The following is a 19,904-nucleotide window of genomic DNA, read 5'->3' as shown; positions in this document are numbered from 1 at the left end:
GACACATATCTGCACATGCGCACAATTTCTCCTTGGGCTCCTACCTCTCCTCCGCCCTCACGTCAGTCGGGAAACCCATGGACTACAAGTACCGGAGGGCCTCGTGTACTTAGCCCCGACTGCACGTGCGCGCGCAGCTGCCCGCCGGAAGGACGGAGACTGGCAGTGTTTATCTCGTTGGCGACCGAAGTGTCGGTTGGCACGCAACGGGTTCTAGGCTGTAGGCAGCGCGAAGACTCGCGGCCCCGCCCCGGCCCGGCCTGGCAGGTAGCCTGGGAGGGTTGAGGGGCAAGGAAGAATTGGGGGGGCTGGGACGCCCATGCCTAGAGCTGGAGTTGTGGGGGAGGGGAGGTAACTAGGGGGATGATGGGAAAGGAGAGTGTTAATGGGGAAAGAAGGGCTGGGGGAGGATGGAGAGAAGACGGGTGGGAGAGACTTGATGGCTGGAGGAGGCACTGAAGGAAACCGGAACGAAGATTGGGTTATGAGGAGAACCAGAAGTTGAGCATAAGGGGTGTGGGGGGTGTCTGGTGTGGTTCGGAGGGGAGACTGGGATGGCAGACATAGAGTCATACTCATGGAGGAATATCTGTGGCTGAAAGGAGTCAATGTATATTAGTTTTTCTTCCCTCAGGGGAGGTGGGAAAATGGAGGGCTGTCCATGGAGTGGTGGGAGAAAGAAAAATGAAAAGACTGCAAAGCTCTCAGGAGATCAAGAAGGTCCAGAAATGGAGAGTGAAAATTTCAAGAGACCGGGGGTGGGGGGTAGATACATTAAGGGAAGCGAAGAAGCTTGGAAATGCTGTAGTCATAGAGGATCAGGGAGACCCAGAGGTAAGAGGAGCCCCTGGAGGCTTGTTCTTCTTGAGTTGGAGTTGTCCTGATGGAGAAGCTAAGATTCTTTCTCCACCTTTGGCTGGGATTGCTGATCTCTTCTGTGCGTTTTTAATTTTACCTTGACACATCTAAAGGGGGGAGTAGAGGCTATGAGGTAAGATTAAGGACTTCCATTCCCAAGCCCTTCAACCTCCTAACTATCCCTCCAAGTCCATATCCAAGATATTTTGGATTGGAAGGAGTAATGAAGTGAGAGTAGCTTCCTGCTGGGGCTATTTCAAGTTGGGCAGGGTTGCTATTTAAAGCATGGGGTGTGGGGTTGGGGGAGGTTGGATGTGTAGGGCTGGCAAGCCAGCTGAAAGCCATGTCTCTTTCCTGCAAGGGGCCTCCCTTATTTGAGCTTTTTTCGTGCCTGAGGTTCTGCCTAGCTCTTCTGCCAGGGCTTCTTGTGCAGGGAGCAGATGAGCCACCCAAACCCAGCAGGTGTCTGCCAGCAAAGGCATTGCCAGTTGCAAGAAGATTTGCCTAAAAGAGCCCTCAAATATACCCATATCACTAGCTTGGCAAATTAAAAGACGATTATCTCTCATGCTTGGTTCTTTCTCTTGTCCTGTCCAAGGGCATTTTTGCTTCCCTTCCCCTTTCCAGTGCACACCCCTATCTGTGTCCACCTGTCAGTGACCCAGGCAGGGGAAGAGCTACTGGAAATGGCTTGTTCTCTACCACAGTGGCAGGACTAGGGAAGTGGCAGGAGGAGAAAACCCCTTCTCCCAACCCCCACCCCACCAATCCCGGCTTAAGTTCCAAGTCCTGGCAGCATACCAGGCATAGCTGTCAAAGGAACTCCCCGTGCCTGTGGGGGGTCCTGATGACAACAGCTCAACTTGTCCTCTCTGAGGGGCTCACCAACCATGGTAACATGGAGGTCTCTGTCCTGGATCAATGCCACCCTGTCCTGGGTAGGAGGGCTGTTCCAGTATAAAAGCCTAAAAGCTTTTCTTCTTTGAAGTACCCATGCCAGGTTTCAATGGACTGTTTGGGGCTGGCTGGGCTATTAATAGCTGTGAGTATTTTGAGATCCGTTTCCCCACCGTAAAGAGCACAGAGATTCTTAGAGAGGTGGCTGTAAGCAGAACAGAATCAGGGACAAGAGAATACACCCAGCCTGGGAAGGGGGCTTAGAGCTCGTGCCAATCTGGAACAGGGTGGAGCCTACATGAGTAGGGGCAACCGTGATCAGCAGATTCTGAGCTGACTATCAGGTCGGAGTGGCCCCACCCTTTGCTGCTGGAGAACACAGGGCCAGGGCTAGTTCCCTGACCTCAGTAGCTCCCCTGGGGCAGAGCCAGCCACCTAAGCTGTGACTAGTGTCCCTGCGGAGGGGTGGTGTGGGAGGGCCACCAGGGTGACACTTGGAGGCAAAGGCTGGTCCTGGGCGGAGTCACGGTGAGTCTGGCAGAAGCCTTGCCTGAGGAGCTCGTGGCCCTGACTTGTGTGCAGGTAGCAGAGGCAGCAGGCCGTGCCGGGGGGGCATGTTGCTGTAACCAGTGGCCCAGGGGATGTTACGGTGGACAGTGCACCTGGAGGGCGGGCCCCGCAGGGTGAACCATGCTGCAGTGGCTGTTGGGCACCGGGTATACTCCTTCGGGGGTTACTGCTCTGGTGAAGACTATGAGACACTGCGCCAGATAGATGTGCACATTTTCAATGCAGGTAAGCCAATGCTGGGATCGTCCCTGGGTGCCCACATCAGGGAGGGGAACGGGTGGCTGAATGAGGTTTCTGTGGTCTCTGTGGCCAAGGGGATTGGGGTCGAATATCTGGTTTGGGAAAATGTGGACAGCCTGGAGGGAGGTTCCCAGGGCTGAGTAGAGCTGTGCCCACAGTGTCCTTGCGTTGGACAAAGCTGCCCCCAGTGAGGCCTGCCATTCGTGGGCAGACTCCTTTGGTACCCTACATGCGGTATGGACACTCAACCGTCCTCATCGACGACACAGTCTTCCTTTGGGGCGGGCGGAATGACACCGAAGGGGCCTGCAATGTGCTCTATGCCTTTGACGTCAGTGAGTATGGGTCTCAGAGAGGCTGTGTTCTGCCAAATGGTGCCTCGGGGGCCTGGGAGAGGCATGGAGGGGCTGGGAGAGCTGGGGAATAGGGCACCCCAGGGTTTAGGAGAGAATGTCAGAGGTTGCTTATCTGGGCCATTCTCTTACCTCCTTCAGATACTCACAAGTGGTCCACACCCCGAGTGTCAGGAACAGTTCCTGGGGCCCGGGATGGACATTCCGCTTGTGTCCTGGGCAAGATCATGTACATTTTTGGGGGCTATGAGCAACTGGTAAGTCTGGGAAGAAACTAGAGGTTTAGGGTGGGAATGAGAAAGAGGAAGGGGAATTTAGAGTGGTTGAATGGGTGGCTTTAGCTTATTTTCAGGTTTTAAGGGGAGAGATGGAGGGTCAGAGAGTGACCATTGGTTCCCTCTTCCTTCCTTCCTTCCTTTTTCCACTCAGGCAGACTGCTTTTCCAATGACATTCACAAGCTGGATACCAGCACCATGACATGGACCCTTATCTGTACGAAGGTCTGCCCTTTCTTCTTTCTCCCAAATCCCCACCATCCATTGAAGAAATCATAGGAAGTTCAGTGAGAGCAGATCCCCTTCCAACTTTTGTGCTGATCCCTCCCCCATCTCTCTGCCCCTGCCCAGGGCAATCCGGCACGCTGGAGGGACTTCCACTCAGCCACAATGCTGGGCAGTTACATGTATGTCTTTGGGGGCCGTGCTGACCGCTTTGGGCCATTCCATTCTAACAATGAGATTTACTGCAACCGCATTCGCGTCTTTGACACCAGAACTGAGGCCTGGCTGGACTGTCCTCCCACTCCAGTGCTGCCCGAGGGGCGCCGAAGCCACTCAGCCTGTGAGTGTCTGTTGTTTCCCTGTGGAATCCCGTCCTGCTCTCCTCACACTCTTGACATTCCTCTCTCCTTCCAGTTGGTTACAACGGGGAACTGTACATCTTTGGTGGCTATAATGCGAGGCTGAACCGGCACTTCCATGACCTCTGGAAGTTTAACCCTGGTAAAGAGCACTGCCTTTAGGGGAGAAACAAAGAACAATTGAGGTGGGAGGAAAGAAGAGAATAATCCTGAGTAGGTGAGGGGATGAGGGATGGAGAAGATATCTGGCCTGGGCAGGTATTGAACTTCCATATAAACTTCTCTTTAAGTGTCCTTTACCTGGAAAAAGATTGAACCGAAGGGGAAGGGGCCATGTCCCCGCCGGCGCCAGTGCTGCTGTATTGTTGGTGACAAGATTGTCCTCTTTGGGGGTACCAGGTTAGGAGGAAAGAGGGGAGGGCTCAGGGAAGGACCTAAGTTTGTGATGAAGAGAAGAGTGGGAGGTATTTGAGCAAGAGGGTCTCGTGGGTAGTTTTTCCTCCTACATTCAACTCTTTTAATCCCTACAGTCCATCTCCCGAGGAAGGCCTGGGAGATGAATTTGACCTCATAGATCATTCTGACTTACACATTTTGGACTTTAGTAAGTACAGTTATTCTTGAAGTTTTCCTGACATCAGGGTCTCTGTCTTTGGGTGGTGATATCCAGGACTGGACCCTTTCTTTGGCTTTGACCATCTTCCCCAACTCTTCCTTTAAAGGCCCTAGTCTGAAGACTCTGTGCAAACTGGCCGTGATTCAGTATAACCTGGACCAGTCCTGTTTGCCCCATGATATCAGGTACAGGGAGTGGTTGGAAAAGAGAGATTGGTTGAGAGTGAGTGAGCAGCACAGGCATGACCTTGGTCTCAGTATGGAGGAAATAGGTATTTTTGGTCTGCTAGAGATGTAGTGTACTTGTTGGGAGTGAGATGGAAGGAGGTGAAGTTACAGCCATCATATAAAACTGTTGTAGATCATATGAAAAAAATAATTAATCCAGTTTTTCAAAAGCCTGAGGTCTGAGCTTGCACAGTTGTTTTTAACATGCTGAGAATGCTTGATTAAATCTTAGAACCTAGCTGCAAAGTAAGGACAAATTTAGGAGACTCTCAATCACATTAGTTCTAGAATAAAGGGAGGTCCTGGCCACTTTGCTTTGAATTCCTTTCTTAGGTTTAAATCAAGCACCACAAGTTACTTTGTGTATAATTTTGTCCTTCAGGGCCATTCTGAGACATACCGTCACCTTGTATTTACCGGTTCAGTTTAACTCTTACTTGCTGAGGGTCTGTGTGTTCAGCATTTGGTGACAAGAGTGTACAAGGCTGCACTGATGGATCCCAGACTGGCCCATGATTGACACATGTGCAAGTACCTAATACTAAGTTTAGGGTCTTCGCATGAGGAGGTACTTGGTAAATCTTTGTGGAATTAAAAAATTGTCAAAAAGAGAGAAATTTAGTTTTAATATGGTGGGATGGGTGGGGAAGGCCTCAGGGAGGATAGGAGAGCTGAGTTCTTAAAAAGATGGGAATTGGGAGCAAAAATTGGCATTCTTGGTGGGGGTAAGATGGAGGAGCTGTCTGGTTGGATCTGAGCAGAGCAAGAAAGGGAGGTTGGGATGTTTACTGAAATGTGTACACAGATCCCAGGTGCTTGGACGCAAGAATATATTTATAAACATAAACAGGAAATCCACATGAGCTTGGAGGTGGAGGAGTGGGTAGTATTGGATTTGGTGGTGGGTGGGGTCTGATTGTTAAACCTAGTAGGGCTATAAGGAAGAGGTAGCTGTGGGTGGGTGAGCTTTAGGAAGTTGGAGTGCTGTGTTCATACATTTGTGCAGGCAAGTCTGGGCTTGGGATGGGGGCTTCCCCTTCTGTCCTTCCTGTTATTTTTGGCCTTTCAGGTGGGAGCTGAATGCCATGACCACCAACAGCAATATCAGTCGCCCCATCGTCTCCTCCCATGGGTAGGAGCAAATTTCTGCTACTTCCCCTCCTGAGCCTGCTGTTGTCTTCACTGTCCCTGCCCATCTCTCACCTGCCTGCCCCTTTGGACCCTGAACTCCGTATACCTCCACGTGGAGTTGTTGGACTAGAGGTGTTTTCTGTGCTGTGAATTCAGTGGGGAGCTGTAGGGAGGGAGGGTGAGGTTCCTCCCCCCCTTGGGCCGAGGGCCCCTTCCCCTTGGTGCTCTGTCCCGATCCACCTCCTTCCGACTGCTCCTGGGCCTCTGTTCTGCCCCAGGCCAGCCAGGCTCTGCTGGGAAGGGAAGCGAATGGGGAGAAGGGAGAAGCAAGCAGTGTCTGAGCCTCAGGAGCTTCCCCCTACTCCTAAGCCCACCCCTCCCCCTGCTTGAGCCATGAGCCTTGGCTGGGAGCTGAGAGGAGTTGCAGCTGTTGGCGTGAAACCTCCTTCTCCCCGAGTGGGGAGGCGGGGACCAGCAGGTAATCCCGCCCTTCCCTGAGCTGTTGCTGTACCCTGAAGCTCAGCCAGCTCAGATTTTATAAAAATGAATTAAAACGTCCAAACGTGTGATGTGTTTTTGTGAAATGCGGTGGTGATAACAAGAGTTTACGGTGGGGGCAGGGTGCTGAGGAGGCGCCCCTGAGGTTCTGGCTTCTCAGCCAAGAGTACTGGGAAACCAAATGCCAACAAGGCCTGGCCCCAGCTCCTCGGGCGCGGAGTACAGCGCCGTGCGACTCGTGCAGAGGCTGCGACGTTCTCCCCGGAGCGGGCTCTCCCTCGGGCAGCGCAGTCGGTGTTTTCTGCTCGTTCACCATCATGTTGAAACTCGGCCTCCCGGGAACACCGGAAGAGGCGGGTCGGGAGCCGCCGCGAGCGGAAGTGGCGCCATTCGCCCTCGGATCGCTGTACCAGCCGATGCCGCGAAGGAACCGCCGCGCTGGGGTCGCGGCCCGACCCACCCGTGGGGCCGGGGACGGCGGGGAAGACGACGGCGGCCCGGAACCCGGGGCCGCGGCCCGCGACATGCCAAGGAGTGAAGGCACGGGGCCGAGGGTGGGGAGGGGTGCTCCCAGGAGCTCGTCTCGCGGTCGGGTGAGACTGCCAAGTTCTCCGAAAGAGGCCAAGACTGGAGCACCCCTAGTGCTACGGAAGCGGGAATTGAGAGGGGTGCTTCCGGGATTAGGACAGCCGGATAGTTTCTTCAAAGTAGGGGGGTTTTCGGGAAAGGGAAACACATGAGTAATAGCACGGAGTCAGGCGAGCGGCATGGATTGCTGGGGAGAGCTTAGTAGGTCGAGATTCGACAGATCCTGCAGACTCATTGAGCATCTACTATGTGTAGGCACGATTCTGGCTTCTGGAGATACAGTAGTGAATAATGCAGGTAAAAACTGTCCTCATGGAGCTTACCTTTTAGAAAGGTCAATTTAAAAAAAAGACAAGTATGTTACTACATTAAAAGATAATAAAACACCGAATTGTACATCTTAAAAGGGTGAATTTTATGTTATATTAGTTATATCTCAATTTTTTAAAAAGATAAGGGCTATGGAGAGAAATAAAGCAGGGGACGGGTTGCAGTTTTAAATAAGGTAGAGAAGGCCTTGCTGGGAAGGTGACATTTGAGCAAAGGCTTGAAGAATGTGAGGGAACAAGCAGTGCATATGAGGGTACTTCAAAAGGGTCATAGAAAGTTTCATATTATCTTTTCATTCTATTTTTCCATGAACTTTTTGAAGTACCCTTGTATATCTGGGAGAAGTGTACCAAGCAGAGACAACGTCAGGTGCAAAGGAACTGAGGCGGGAACATACCTTCCTGCTCAGGAACTAGTAAGAGGCCAGTGGACTTGAGAGGAGTGAGGAGATTATCAGGAGATGAGATTAGAGATATTTAAAGGGGCCAGGTCACATGGGTGTTCTCAGGCCGTTATGAGATGTATGGCTTTTACTCTGAACAAGCTGGAAGACACTGGGGAGTTTCAAGACAGGGATGACATCTGAAGTTTATGTGTGGAGTGATAAGATCAGATTTCGTTTTCAGTGCCTTTCTCAGCAAAAGTAGGTAGCATGGCTTTGAGAGTTGTGAGAATGGAGGTTGGGAGACCAGTTAAAGAGGCAAGTGCACTGATAGAGGTGAGAGATGTTGGGAGTATGAACCAGCATGTTGGCGATGATAACCAAGCAAAGGAGACACAGAGGCCCTTGTGGGGAAACCTGTGAAGGAATAATTTAAAAGAAAGGATGAAAAGAAGGGACTATGGCTTGGTCCACCTCAGACCTTAACACCTTCCTTAGCAAGACGATGCCCCAGGTAGCTGAAACAGTTGGGGAGTTAGGTGTCAGCCTAGCACCATTACAACTTGTGCTGCCTGGGAGTTGTAGTGATGATTAGTCTGATGGGGATATTGGAAAAGATCAGCTCCCTGAGGAATGGGGATGGGATGATGTCTTTTCTGCAGTAGGAGGTGCTGAGCTGAGTTGTGTGTCCCTTCCACCTCCCGCAGACACATCTAACATGTCATTTGAGGAGCTGTTGGAATTGCAGAGCCAAGTGGGGATTAAGACATACAAACAATTGGTAGCTGGAAACAGCAATAAGAAGCAAGATTCTAGACCGCCAGTCCAAAATGCATTTGTTGCAGATAAGCACAGGTGAGGAGCAAGGCCTGCCCTAGGAGTTGGAGGATACCTGAGACCTTGAATAGGTGTCTCTTTTGTTGGGTGGCAGGTGCAAAGCCTTTGACCAAGACTGGTCTCCTTGACTTGTCCTTTAATTTCTCCATAGGCCTCTGGAAATGTCAGCCAAGGCCCGAGTGCCATTTTTACGTCAGGTTGTCCCCATCAGTAAAAAGGTGAGGAAGAGGCAGGAAACACTTTCTCAGTGCAGGGAGACTGAACAGTTTTATATTTTCTGAACAGTTTTATATTCTCTCTGTTCTCTCAAAAGGTGGCCCGGGACCCCCGCTTTGATGATCTGTCAGGGGAATATAATCCTGAAGTGTTTGACAAAACGTATCAATTCTTGAATGACATCCGAGCCAAAGAGAAGGAGGTATGCCTTATGAAACTGGTCTGTGGGGACTTTTAGGGGATGGGAAACTAGGACACAGGTTAGAGATTTGGGCAGAGGGGAGCAGGAAGGTGGTGGCCATGTTTAATTTTCACTAATTTGGTTCTTATAATCAAATCCTGGCTCATCATTTTACTAGCTGTGTAATCATCTGCAAGTTATTTAATCTCTCTTTGCTTTAGTTTTCTTTTTTCTTTTTTCTTTTTTTTTTTAAAAGATGACCGGTAAAGGGATCTTAACCCTTGGCTTGGTGTTGTCAGCACCACGCTCAGCCAGTGAGCTAACCGGCCATCCCTATATAGGATCCAAACCCGTGGCCTTGGTGTTATCAGCACCACACTCTCCTGAGTGAGCCACGGGCCGGCCCTTGCTTTAGTTTTCTGATCATAAAAAGGGTAATAATTTCTGTCTCATAGTGTTATCCAGTTCATATATGTGAATCTCTTAGAGTAATGTTTGGCACAAAATTTCAGCTAATATTTAAAGTTTTTTTTTTTTTTTTTCAAAAGATGACCGGTAAGGGGATCTTAACCCTTGACTTGGGGTTGTCAGCACCACGCTCAGCCAGTGAGCTAACCGGCCATCCCTATATAGGATCCAAACCCGTGGCCTTGGTGTTATCAGCACCACACTCTCCTGAGTGAGCCACGGGCCGGCCCTTGCTTTAGTTTTCTGATCATAAAAAGGGTAATAATTTCTGTCTCATAGTGTTATCCAGTTCATATATGTGAATCTCTTAGAGTAATGTTTGGCACAAAATTTCAGCTAATATTTAGTGAATGCTAACCATCATACTCATTTTCGGTGTGGAGCTTGTGAAAAAACAGTTGAAGAAGCACCGTTCAGGGGAGGAGCATGAGAAACTGCAGCAGCTGCTTCAGCGAATGGTAAGTGGGTAATAATTGCAGGTGGGTGGTGAGCGTAGTTAAAGGCAGGAGGTGATTTACAGTCCTTCCAGTTCACCCATCTCATTCCATCTCGTCTTTGCTACTCAGGAGCAGCAAGAAATGGCACAGCAAGAAAGAAAGCAGCAGCAGGAGCTGCGCCTGGCCCTGAAGCAGGAGCGGCGGGCTCAGGCCCAGCAGGGCCATCGGCCATACTTCTTGAAGAAATGTGAGTGGAGTGTAACTACTGCTGTCTGGTTACAGGGACAGGGGTGTGGAGGCCATAGTGGCAGGGTACTGTGTTGGGGGTCTATGAGCTCCTTTAAGGAAAGTGTGAAGGCTGGATCCCATGGTAACTTGGAGGAAAGTAGAAATAGTAGGGAGATGTTATTTGCAACCAGTTTTGTATCCTTAATTAGATTATGGCAGGGATTGTCACTTCATGTCTGGGCGAAGCACATAGAAGGAGCTCACAGTTGGTTGAATTGAGTAAGACTGGGATCATATAAAAAGTCAGCTTGCTCACACAAACCAGTGAGCTCTAAACAACTCATGTATCCCAGCATAATGGCTGGGAGTTAACTGACCTTGGGAAAGGGAAAGAGGGGGGATTCCTCCATTGCTCACCAGCTTTCTTTTGCCCTTTCATGTAGCTGAGCAGCGCCAGTTGGCCCTAGCTGAGAAGTTCAAGGAGCTGAAACGCAGCAAGAAGCTAGAGAGCTTCTTGAGTCGAAAGAGGCGCCGAAATGCAGGCAAGGACAGGAGACATCTTCCTTTGAGCAAAGAGTAATCTCCCTGTTCTGCCACCGCCCCAGGGAGACATGGATCTGTGGAAACAGAGTTGGGCTTGGCCCGTTCTCCTGGTTCTTTCTTGTTCAAGGGCAAGGATCACAGTTGCCTTTGAACTATGTTGGCTCAGAGAAGACTAGAGGGCTCTTGGCTGGACAGAAGGAGCAGTTCAGCCTTCTGCCGTGCCACATTGCCTCTGCTTGGATATGGTTCATCATGTCCTCATTTTCTTCACCCATCTTGCGTTAAACGGATGATTCTGATACAGAAGAAAAGGGGCCAGTGAAGGCCATAGAGTCTGTTCATGGCTCCCAGGGCTGGGACTTTATGTAGGAGGCACTTCATAAACATTCTTTATACTCACTTTTATTATCCTGTTTTTTTGTGGGATTTCTGGGTGGCCTAGAACTACTGTTTTAGTGGGCCACATATTGGGGATAGGCAGCAAAGCCTAAAGCTTTCACGAAGTGGGAAGTCAGATCAAAAACCCCTCTTAAATCTGGGCCCCCAGAAGATGACATGATCATTTAAAGGATGAACCAATCCCACAACTCACCTACTTGGCTTTGGTTGGATGCAAGGGGAGATTGAGGTGGGGATATAAAGTTTCCTCTCTAATATGTAAGCTTAGCTGGCCCTCAATACTGTTTAGGACTGGACTTTATACTACCCATGTGGCCTGGAAAATCTTTAAGTGAATAACTTAGTTTAAAGTGGTCTCAGAAAAAATAAAGTGGTCTCAGGTTGGTAGTGTCTGTAGGCACCTGGTAGAAGCAAATGCAGTTCTGTCTAGATGATTGTTCTTTAAACCTAGGCCTTGAGTAATTTTCAGATACAATTTCAAGGGATATGAGCTTACAGTTAAAATACAAAGTACACAAGGAAAGAAACCACCATGAGCAAGGGTCATTAGGAACAATGGACATCAGCATCAGACCTACAAAGACAGATGTTAGAAGTATAAAATGCAAAATATAAATGTTTTACTTTTAAAGCATGACTAATAAATATCAAAAGGGACAAAACTGGTTTGATTAAAAAGTGAAAAAATACTATATTTCACTTTTAAATACCCTTTTAAAAGTGAAAAAGTAGGGGCCGGCCCGGTGGCGCACTGGATAGTGCGCCGCTTGGGAAGCGCGGCGGCGCTCCCGCCTGAGGGTTTGGATCCCACATACAGACCGGTTCCCGCTCACTGGCTGAGCGAGGCGCGGGGGCAACACCGAGGGTTGCGATCCCGTTGCCGGTCCCGGTCCGGTACGGGGGCGACACTGGGGGTTGCGATCCGTTGCTGGACACGGAAAAAGACAAAAAAAAAAAAAAAAGTGAAAAAGTACTATACAAAGTTAGAAGCTTTATGGTTACACAGCAGATTAGACTTCTCCCTAAAGGGAGAATAACTGGAAGTAGATCTGAAGAAGTTAAACAGATGGAGCACAGAAATACAGAGAAAAGAAAACTAAGGAAAAGAGGTTATAAAACAAAAGGTAGAATGAGAAGGTTTGATGTACATATCAGAATTATACAGGTTATCAGAACTTAACATTAGTGTCAATAAAGTTGATATACAATCCCCCCACTGGTAAATTTGGCTGGTTAAAAAAACAAAACTAGAAGGAGAGAATATTTTAAAGAGGCTGAGAATTTTGTAGAAATGATTAAGTTTATGAACCCTAAGAATCAGTAAGCTCAGTTAATCCCAAAAAGGATTAAAAAAAGAAGTGTGTGGGGGGGTGTGTAGCTAGATAAATCATAAGAAACTACAGAACATTAGAAAGTCTATCTTCTTAGGGTCTGGCCGATTACCTCAGTTGGTTAGAATGTGGTGTTATAACACCAAAAGTCAAGGGTTTGGATGCCCCCTGCCCCCGACAAAAAGAAAGCCTAACATAAAGAAAAGAAGTAGAATTTGAAGCTACAACATGTACTGCTTGATGCTTCTGGGGTGGGTGAAAGATGTAGTTAGGACAGAAATGGAAGCTGCAGCATAAGGAAGATAAAGGATAAGATGCTCTTCCCCTGGTGATTGTAAGTGTAGAGCTATAGCTGCCTTGCCAGGATGGAGTGAGGAATCCAGGGCTACTGGGTCCCCAGTGATACGTGTGTCATCCTACTGTAAAGTCAAAGAATGGATTCTGCCTGAAAAAAAACTTTATCTATTGGACCGAGAGTCACAACGAAGCTGGAGAGAAGAGGGTGGAATGTTGATATGAAGGTACCACACTGCCAGCAAAATGTACTGTCCACTTTCTCTCCTGCTTTGCTCTGATTAGCCAAGCCTCCATCACATAGTTGAAGTGGGAGCGCTGAAAAGCCAGCATCTGGATTTTTGGGGTTTTTTTTTTTTTCTTTTTGGCAGCTGGCCAGTATAGGGATCTGAACCTGTGACCTTGGTGTTACAAGGCTGTGCTCTAACTAACTGAGCAACCTGGCCAGCTGCACATCTGGTCTTTTATATGGTGGGTGGTGGGCCCTGTCTTCTCTCTAGATTTGTGGGAGACAATCCCAAGTATTGGAAGGGCGTTCAGATGATGGGTGGTCAGAAAACATGAATGTCTGCTACAAGGCGGAATTGGCCAACCCAAGCCTTCAAACTGCTTCTTTTCCCCTTCAACAAGGACTCAGAAGAGATACTGGAAAGCTCTGAGCTTCAGCTCTGGGGTTTTGTTTTGTTTTGGGTAGCAGCTTAATTGAGATATTCACACGCCATACTATCTACCCATTTAAAGTGCACAATATTTTTAAATATATTTACAGAATTATGCAACCATTTTTTTTTTCTTAAAATATGACTGGTAAGGGGATCCCAACTCTTGACTTGGTGTTGTCAGCACCATGCTCTCCCACGTGAGCTAACTGGCCATCCCTATATAGGGATCTGAACCTGTGGCCTTGGAGTTACCAGCACCACACTCTCCCCAGTGAGCCACGGGCCGGCCCAGAATTATGCAACCATTATTACAATTTTAGAACATTTTTGACACCCAAAAAGAAACCCTATACCTTTTGGCATCATCCTCCATTTTCTCCCAAACCCCCTAGCCCTACGCAACCACTAATCTGCTTTCTATTTCTATAGATTTGTCTATTTGGGACATTTCATATAAATGAAATCAGTATGTGGTCTTTTGTGTGTGGTTTTTTTTTTTTTGGGGGGGGGGAGTGACTAGTTTTGAGCCAAGGTCCCAAACCAGCTGTAGGGATATAAGGAATTGTAGCTGTGAAGGTGGGCTCACAAGGGGGCCAGGGATTTCTGTCCCGAGTTGTCTTAGAAATGAAACCAGGCTGGCCAGTTAGCTCACCTAGTTAGAACATGGTGCTGATAACACCAAGGTTAAGGTATACCCTTGTTGGCCAGCCACCAAAAAACAAACAGAAATGAAGCCAGCTGCCCTCTATGAATGGAGGGTCCTGAGGGCAGATAAAGAGGCTCAGGTCCTTTCTGGTGCTGGTGAAGAAGGGTAGTCTGTGCCTGAAGTCAGAGCTGCTCACCTGGATTTGGGCAATAAACCAGGCCAGAGTCTGGGTGTCGGCTGAGATGTTTTGAGGAGGGCAGGCAACACAGGAGCTGTGCTGCAGACAGGAACATGCAGCATTTTGGGGCCAAAGCTGGTGTGTTCTTCCCTTAAGAATTGCTGGAGACTTCATCTGCTGCAGATGAACAGGGAGGTACCCTATGGGAGGCTGAGGGGCGGGGTGACTGAATAGGATGCACAAGGGCTTGAGGAAGCACAGTGAGTTCAAGACATGGCCTACAGCTCAGCTCATGCAGAAGCCCATGGCGGCAGTAGTAGCACGGGGTGACACAGTGAAAGAAAGCCTCATCCTCGGCCCTGACATGTGGTGCATGTTGGCCAGGCTACTAGAGCCCACAGCAAGGGGCATGAGAGCCCAAAGAAGGGCAAAAAGCTCTAGCAATTGACAGCTAGCTCAAGAATAAGAGCATGGCGTGGGCTAATAAAAAGTAGGTCATGATCTCTGGTACAAAGGTGGAGAGGCATCCAAGTGACAAACTGCAGCAGCCCCAAGTGTGCCCTGGGCCCACAGCTGTCCCAGCCTGCTGCTGCCTGTCTGGACTCTGCCCCACAGGGTAGCCATGGGCCAACAGGCTGGTACATGCTCTGAGAGCCACCAATAACACCATGGAACCACTACTGCAAAAGCATGAGCCCTCTGTGTCCCCTGGAGATCCCTCTGCCCTCTGGTTTGTTGCCTCATCCTGAGCCCCAGACTCTGCCAGGCCTTGGCCTCTTTTTACTTACAGACTATTCCAAGTGTCAGTCCCGAGAGGTACCCAGTTCCCTCTGTCTGGCCTCTGTACCCTCCCTTACCACCTGACTCTTCTACACCCTTCCTCCCCCTCCTTTCTTCTCCCTGTCACCTCTGGGCTGAGAGAAGAACCATGGACTTAGGATGCCTGGGTCATTCCTCCTTCCCTTCTCCCCAGTGGCCCTGCCAAGATGCAGAGCTCTATCCCCTGGCACTGGGTCCCCTAGTCTGACCTGCCCTGCCCCAGTGTGGGTGGAGCCAGAGAGCCAATCATAGCAGCATAAGCAAACCTCCTTCTTAGTGGCACTGGCTTGCCTATGCAACTAGTTAAGTGGTAGGAGTTTTGACATTCATTCAGCTCTGCAGAGCCAGAGGAGGGTAGAAGCAGAAGGGTAGAAGAGAGGGGCAACGTGGAGGAGCTTGCGGGGGGAAGTAAGAAAGGAGCTGCAGTTCCTTCTAGGTCTACTTCCCACCCAGATTCAGGTTGTTGGGTGCATGTGGTGGCTGCGAGGGTCTTTTCTCACCTTTATCATGTCAGCCTTACTTAGGGAAGGCACCAGTGAATTGCATTCACTGCTGGGAGTGGTGACCAAAATAGGGACGCACTGGCAAAGCCTTCACTGTGTCAAGTGCTTCCACAACTGTTACTATTCTGATCCACTTAATCCCCCTGCCTAGAGAGGGGGATACCCTCCACCTTTGTCCCCAGTCTACCATCCTTACCCTAACAAGACTGCTGACATGTCACAAGACAGCCTCAGTGTCAGAGAGTTCCTTACATCTTTTGGCCAGGAAAGTGCCCTCCCCCCCCCTTCTCAGGTTTCTAGCAGGCACCAAACACACATGGGTCATGTAATCAAACTCCTGCATTTTATTTCTGTAGAAAGCCCCAGCTGTACCTACCCCAACCCCATCTCCAGGACTACCGGAAGGTAGAGAAGCTCTGAGTGCCAGTGCAGGATGCATAGGGCACACCCCGAGAGCGAATCTGCAGGGTGTGGAAGGTGAGGGGTGGGTTGGGGCCTGAGGAGCCTGGGTTCAGGGACTCAGTGTGAGGCTCCATCACAGTCACGGGGACTGCATAGGACAGCGTCTGGGGCCGGTCATCATGGCGTCTCAGCGTGCCCTTGCTCAGGAGGTGCAGGATGCACGAGAGGACATCAGTGCTGCTGCAGACAGACCCCCTACCAAGGCTGCTGACCAAACCCCTGGGGGGACAAGGGCCTTTCTTCCATGCCTCCAGCACCTGGTATGGGAGAGGAAAGGAGAAACAATAGGTCAGAGACACCCAGCTTATCCCACCTCTAGCTTCCACTCCAACCACAAGCTTCTAGGACAGGAAGCCCCAAGGACATCAGGTGCACCCCAGTCATACTCCTCATACACTACAGGCTGCACAGTAAACAAGATGTTTCAAACATGGACCCACCTCCTCCTGTGGACTGTCCCCCCAGCCCCCACAAAGCTCCCTCACCCACTGTGCCCACGCCCCTACCAGACAGACAAGCTGATCAATGTGCAGCCCTTCATCCCCGTGGGCCTTGAGGATTCGGACAATGAGGCAGTTCAGAAGATTCCGTCTCTTCTCCAAGTTCCGGCCTTCTTCATCCTCAGCTTTCAGGTATGTCTGAGGTGGGATGAGCCACACGTTTCCTCTCCTTGGCCTAGGTTCCTCACTGCCATCTCGAACCTTGAGAAACCCTGACATAAATACTGGTCATTCAGTGAAGGGCCCATGAGGAGCCTGGCCCTGGCTTAGAGCAGAGGCCCCTCTGGCCTTAAGTACGTACCTGCTGGTACATCCTTTTGCTCATGAAGGTCCAAGGGACCTCTTGAAGAGGTGAGAGGCCCAATCGCCTGATTCAGCACATCTGGAGAGAGCCCCGAGAGTGCCAGCAGACTCTCTACAGAGACCATCTTAAGAGAAGAGGTGGAAAGCATTCAGGGCTTCCCAAGGGGTGGAGAGGAAAGGATGGAGGGAAGGAGTCAAGTTTAGGGAAGAAAGGTGAGGGACAAAATGGAAGAGAACAGGGAGGTGCAGAGGGGTGAGGCCACCTTCAGATCATTGAGATACAGCAACAACCACATCTGTATGGTGGACACATGCAGGGTCTGGTCCCCAAATTGCAGCTCAGCCCGGCCCAGCCATGTCCACTGCAGCCGCCTTTGTGGGCCTTGCTCTAGGATAGGATGGCTCTGACCTGGAGAAGTACCAGGGAGGAGGAGAGAGACAGAGCAGGGGAAAGGAGGGAGTTAGGGGTTGAAGTGAGGGTACACCGGTGGTCAGCTTTGCCCCTGCTGATCTCCGCAGAGCACGTGGTCCCAGCATCTACAGACACTGTGGCTCCTGGTCTGAGCTTCCAGATGTCAGCCTTCTCTGTGCCCACCTCCCTGGAGAGCCTGAGGTATCTGGGAGCCACTCTGTGCCTGACCTTGTGCCAGGCAGGCTCCAATTAGTGCATTCAAGGAGTGCCCCATTTTTTTTTAGGGAGACAAAGCCATGAAGTGAGGAAAGACCAAGGCTCTTATCAGACTAGAACATGTGAGAGAGTAAACAATGTCTCCCCCATTAGTCTGGGAGTTCTCTGAGGGCAAGGTTTGCATCTCTTTCCCTCCTTTGTTGCTGCCCAGCCCAGGGATACACACCCCATGGGGAATTTAGGATTATGGGTGACTAGCCAGGAGGGAGCCAGACACCTGCCCCCAAGGGAAGGCTCTTTTGGGGACCTCAGAGCCTCCTCCCTTCATCCTCCCTCCTACTCACAAAGAGATTCCTAGGACTTCTTTAAGGACAGAAAAGGCAACGATGTGGGGATCTGGTGTCTGACAGCACCTCCCACTCCCAGTTGTAATTCTTTTTTTTTTTGCGGCTGGCTGGTTGGGGTGGGGTAGGAAGAAGCATGAGGAATCTGAACCCTTGACCTTGGTGATATAACACCGTGCTCTAACCAGCTGAGCTAACCAACCAGCCCTGCCTAAGGAATTCTTATCCCTAAAGACCATCTTGTTACACATTAAGGCTCCCCACCCCAGGGTCTGCCCGCAATCCGGGGTCCCTTCCCAGGACCCCACCCTCTCCCCAGACCCGAGTTCCCTCTGACTGGCTGCTCACTTTTGTTGTAGAAGTTGGAGTATCGGTTCAAAGTGCCCCTCAGGTAGGAGGGCAGGCAGGTTCTGGGGTTCAGCGTGTGGGAGATAGAGGCAACAGGCCAGCAGCGCGGGGACAGGACGAGCACAGATATCTCTGGCATCGCCCCTTCATAGTAGAGGTCCTCATCCTCCTCCTCTCCCTCCACCATGTCTGCTGCTGCAGCCGCTCCAGCTTCCTCTTTCTTCTCGCTCTTGTACTCTTTGCCACTAGCCTCATGGCCCACCTGAAGGGACACAGGGTTTGCAAATGCTGTGGGCCTCCTCCTGTCTGCTCGGTGCCTCTCTTCCTTCCTATCCTCCCATTTGCTCATCCCCTCCCTGGCACCCACCTGTATTTTCTTCTCTGTGTCTTCCAGCTTCAGGAGTTCCTGATCGAGCCGCTGGAGCTGGTAGACATGGAACTGGCGCTGCAGCTCCTCAGAGGTGCTCAGGCTCTGCAACATCTGCTGGGGGAGGCGGTTGGGGAAGCAGGAACCGATCTGCTCCAGCACGGCCCCCTCCAACCAGCTCGAGCCCACGCCCAGGAGACGGTCTGCCATGTAGTGTCTGCAGCACACACAGCCCAGGCCAACCCTCAGTGTGGGTGCCAGTTTCCCGCTCCAGGGCTCTGGCATGCTTGTATCCCAGATTCCGAGGCCCTGTGAGCTGGCCCTGCCCCCACATTCCCATTTCCTCCATCTCCCATCTTCTAGGTTCACACTCACTGGTAGTAATGCTCGAAGGTGGTGGCTATTTCCAGGCCAGAGAAAATCAGAACGGTTTCCAGACATCGCTGCAGCTGCGCCAGCATCTCCATCCCTCGGGCTCCCCCAATCCGGCTTCCCTGGATCCGCTGGTCAATATGCCGGGCAAACTGCTCACTCACCTGGGTGTTGGAAGAGCACAGGAAAACCCTGAACGAGTAAGCCAGTGAGCAGGTGAGTGGGAGCAGTAAGGAGGGTCTGAAAAAATAGATGGGAATGGCTGGCAGCTTCATAAATTGGTCAACACTTCTATAAGGGTATTTTACGCAATCATTAACAATTGTGCAAATTAATAATATTAACAATTATGAAAAGTACGGGCTGGCCAGTTAGCTCAGTTGGTTAGAGAATGGTGGTGCTGCTGACACCAACATCTAGGGTTGGTGTATTCCTACACCATCTAAGGACCTGTATTCCTGTACAGGTCAGTTGCCAAAAAACAAAAAACAAAAAAAAAAAAGAAAAGTGTTTTAACACATTGTATCTAAAAATCAAACTAATAAAAATAATTTAAAATGAGGAAACAAGTTATGTGCACAAAGATAGTCCAACTGTCACGTTACTTATTAGATAAAACGGAATTGGAAGCAACTCAAGCAGCCATGGCTTCATGCTCCTGGCACTGAACCTTGCTTATCAGGGTGCTCACTGACTTTTGTTTCTCATTTGCTTAACATTGCATCTTCCCTAGAAGACTGTAACTTTGAGAAGGACTTTGTCTATCTTGCTCACTACTCTATCTTCTGTGCTTATTAAATATTTATTGAAAGAATGGGAATGGTAAAGTAAATCATAGTACATCCAGGAGATGGTATTTTATGCAAAAATTAAAAATGAGGACAAAAAGTTGGCTGGATGGTTAGCTCAGTTGGTTAGAGAATGGTGCTGCTAACAGCAAGGTCCAGGGTTCGATCCCTGTACCGGCTAGCCACAAAAAAAGAAAAAAAGAGGACAAAAAGCAACGATGAAAAAGGCCCCTAATGTAATAGCGAAAAGAAAACCAGATAGGGCCGGCCTGTGGCTCACTCGGGAGAGTGTGGTGCTCATAATACCAAGGCCCCGGGTTCGGATCCCATATAGGGATGGTCGGTTAGCTCACTGGCTGAGCGTGGTGCTGACAACACCAAGTCAAGGGTTAAGATCCCCTTACCAGTCATCTTTTTTTTTTTTTTTCCTTTTTGTCTTTTTTACTGACCGGTAACGGGATCGCAACCCTCGGTGTTGCGTCTGCACCGCGCTCAGCCAG

At 50.0% G+C, this 19,904-nt stretch overlaps 3 protein-coding genes across 13 annotated transcripts in view; 2 read left to right on the top strand and 1 right to left on the bottom strand.

Moving 5' to 3' along the window:
- The first annotated feature begins 23 nt into the window (after positions 1 to 23).
- On the top strand, positions 24 to 6,314 carry KLHDC3 (kelch domain containing 3). Of its 3 annotated transcripts, XM_008566808.1 has the most exons (12): positions 167 to 267; positions 2,338 to 2,550; positions 2,724 to 2,900; positions 3,060 to 3,175; positions 3,348 to 3,419; positions 3,546 to 3,759; positions 3,834 to 3,920; positions 4,069 to 4,177; positions 4,309 to 4,382; positions 4,501 to 4,579; positions 5,691 to 5,753; positions 6,031 to 6,310. In XM_008566808.1, the coding sequence occupies exons 2-12, from the start codon at positions 2,397 to 2,399 to the stop codon at positions 6,140 to 6,142; spliced, it is 1,257 nt and encodes a 418-aa protein (XP_008565030.1). In that variant the 5' UTR covers positions 167 to 267; positions 2,338 to 2,396; the 3' UTR covers positions 6,143 to 6,310. The 3 variants fall into 3 exon arrangements, with proteins under 3 accessions (XP_008565032.1, XP_008565031.1, XP_008565030.1); XM_008566810.1 differs by having other exon boundaries at positions 24 to 267; positions 5,691 to 6,314; XM_008566809.1 differs by lacking the exons at positions 5,691 to 5,753; positions 6,031 to 6,310 and adding an exon at positions 5,004 to 5,684 and having other exon boundaries at positions 163 to 267.
- A 468-nt stretch (positions 6,315 to 6,782) lies between these two features.
- On the top strand, positions 6,783 to 10,860 carry RRP36 (ribosomal RNA processing 36 homolog (S. cerevisiae)). Of its 2 annotated transcripts, none has more exons than XM_008566812.1 (7): positions 6,783 to 7,135; positions 8,258 to 8,405; positions 8,539 to 8,605; positions 8,701 to 8,805; positions 9,651 to 9,710; positions 9,819 to 9,936; positions 10,361 to 10,860. In XM_008566812.1, exons 1-7 carry the CDS (start codon positions 7,018 to 7,020, stop codon positions 10,495 to 10,497), a joined length of 753 nt encoding a protein of 250 aa, XP_008565034.1. In that variant the 5' UTR covers positions 6,783 to 7,017; the 3' UTR covers positions 10,498 to 10,860. The 2 variants fall into 2 exon arrangements, with proteins under 2 accessions (XP_008565034.1, XP_008565033.1); XM_008566811.1 differs by having other exon boundaries at positions 6,787 to 7,135; positions 9,636 to 9,710.
- Positions 10,861 to 15,613: 4,753 nt separating this feature from the next.
- CUL7 (cullin 7) overlaps positions 15,614 to 19,904 on the bottom strand; it is a 15,142-nt gene continuing 10,851 nt past the window's right edge. For 5 of the 8 annotated variants that reach the window (XM_008566800.1, XM_008566802.1, XM_008566805.1 and 2 more), the window contains 7 exons: positions 18,620 to 18,780; positions 18,245 to 18,461; positions 17,878 to 18,139; positions 16,821 to 16,966; positions 16,556 to 16,682; positions 16,261 to 16,478; positions 15,614 to 16,011 (listed from right to left, as the gene is read on the bottom strand). In XM_008566800.1, coding sequence (XP_008565022.1) covers positions 15,688 to 16,011; positions 16,261 to 16,478; positions 16,556 to 16,682; positions 16,821 to 16,966; positions 17,878 to 18,139; positions 18,245 to 18,461; positions 18,620 to 18,780 — 1,455 coding nt within the window. In that variant the 3' untranslated portion in view covers positions 15,614 to 15,687. Of the gene's footprint in view, positions 16,012 to 16,260; positions 16,479 to 16,555; positions 16,683 to 16,820; positions 16,967 to 17,877; positions 18,140 to 18,244; positions 18,462 to 18,619; positions 18,781 to 19,904 lie in introns of those variants that run through there. The other 3 variants (XM_008566801.1, XM_008566803.1, XM_008566807.1) reach the window with 2 other exon arrangements.

The sequence above is a fragment of the Galeopterus variegatus genome, unplaced genomic scaffold, assembly GCF_000696425.1.
Source record: "Galeopterus variegatus unplaced genomic scaffold, G_variegatus-3.0.2 Scaffold269, whole genome shotgun sequence".
In the NCBI taxonomy this organism is placed as follows: Eukaryota; Metazoa; Chordata; class Mammalia; order Dermoptera; family Cynocephalidae; genus Galeopterus; species Galeopterus variegatus.
Note: the sequence above shows the minus strand (reverse complement) of the source record. Positions and strands in the feature narration are given on the sequence as shown.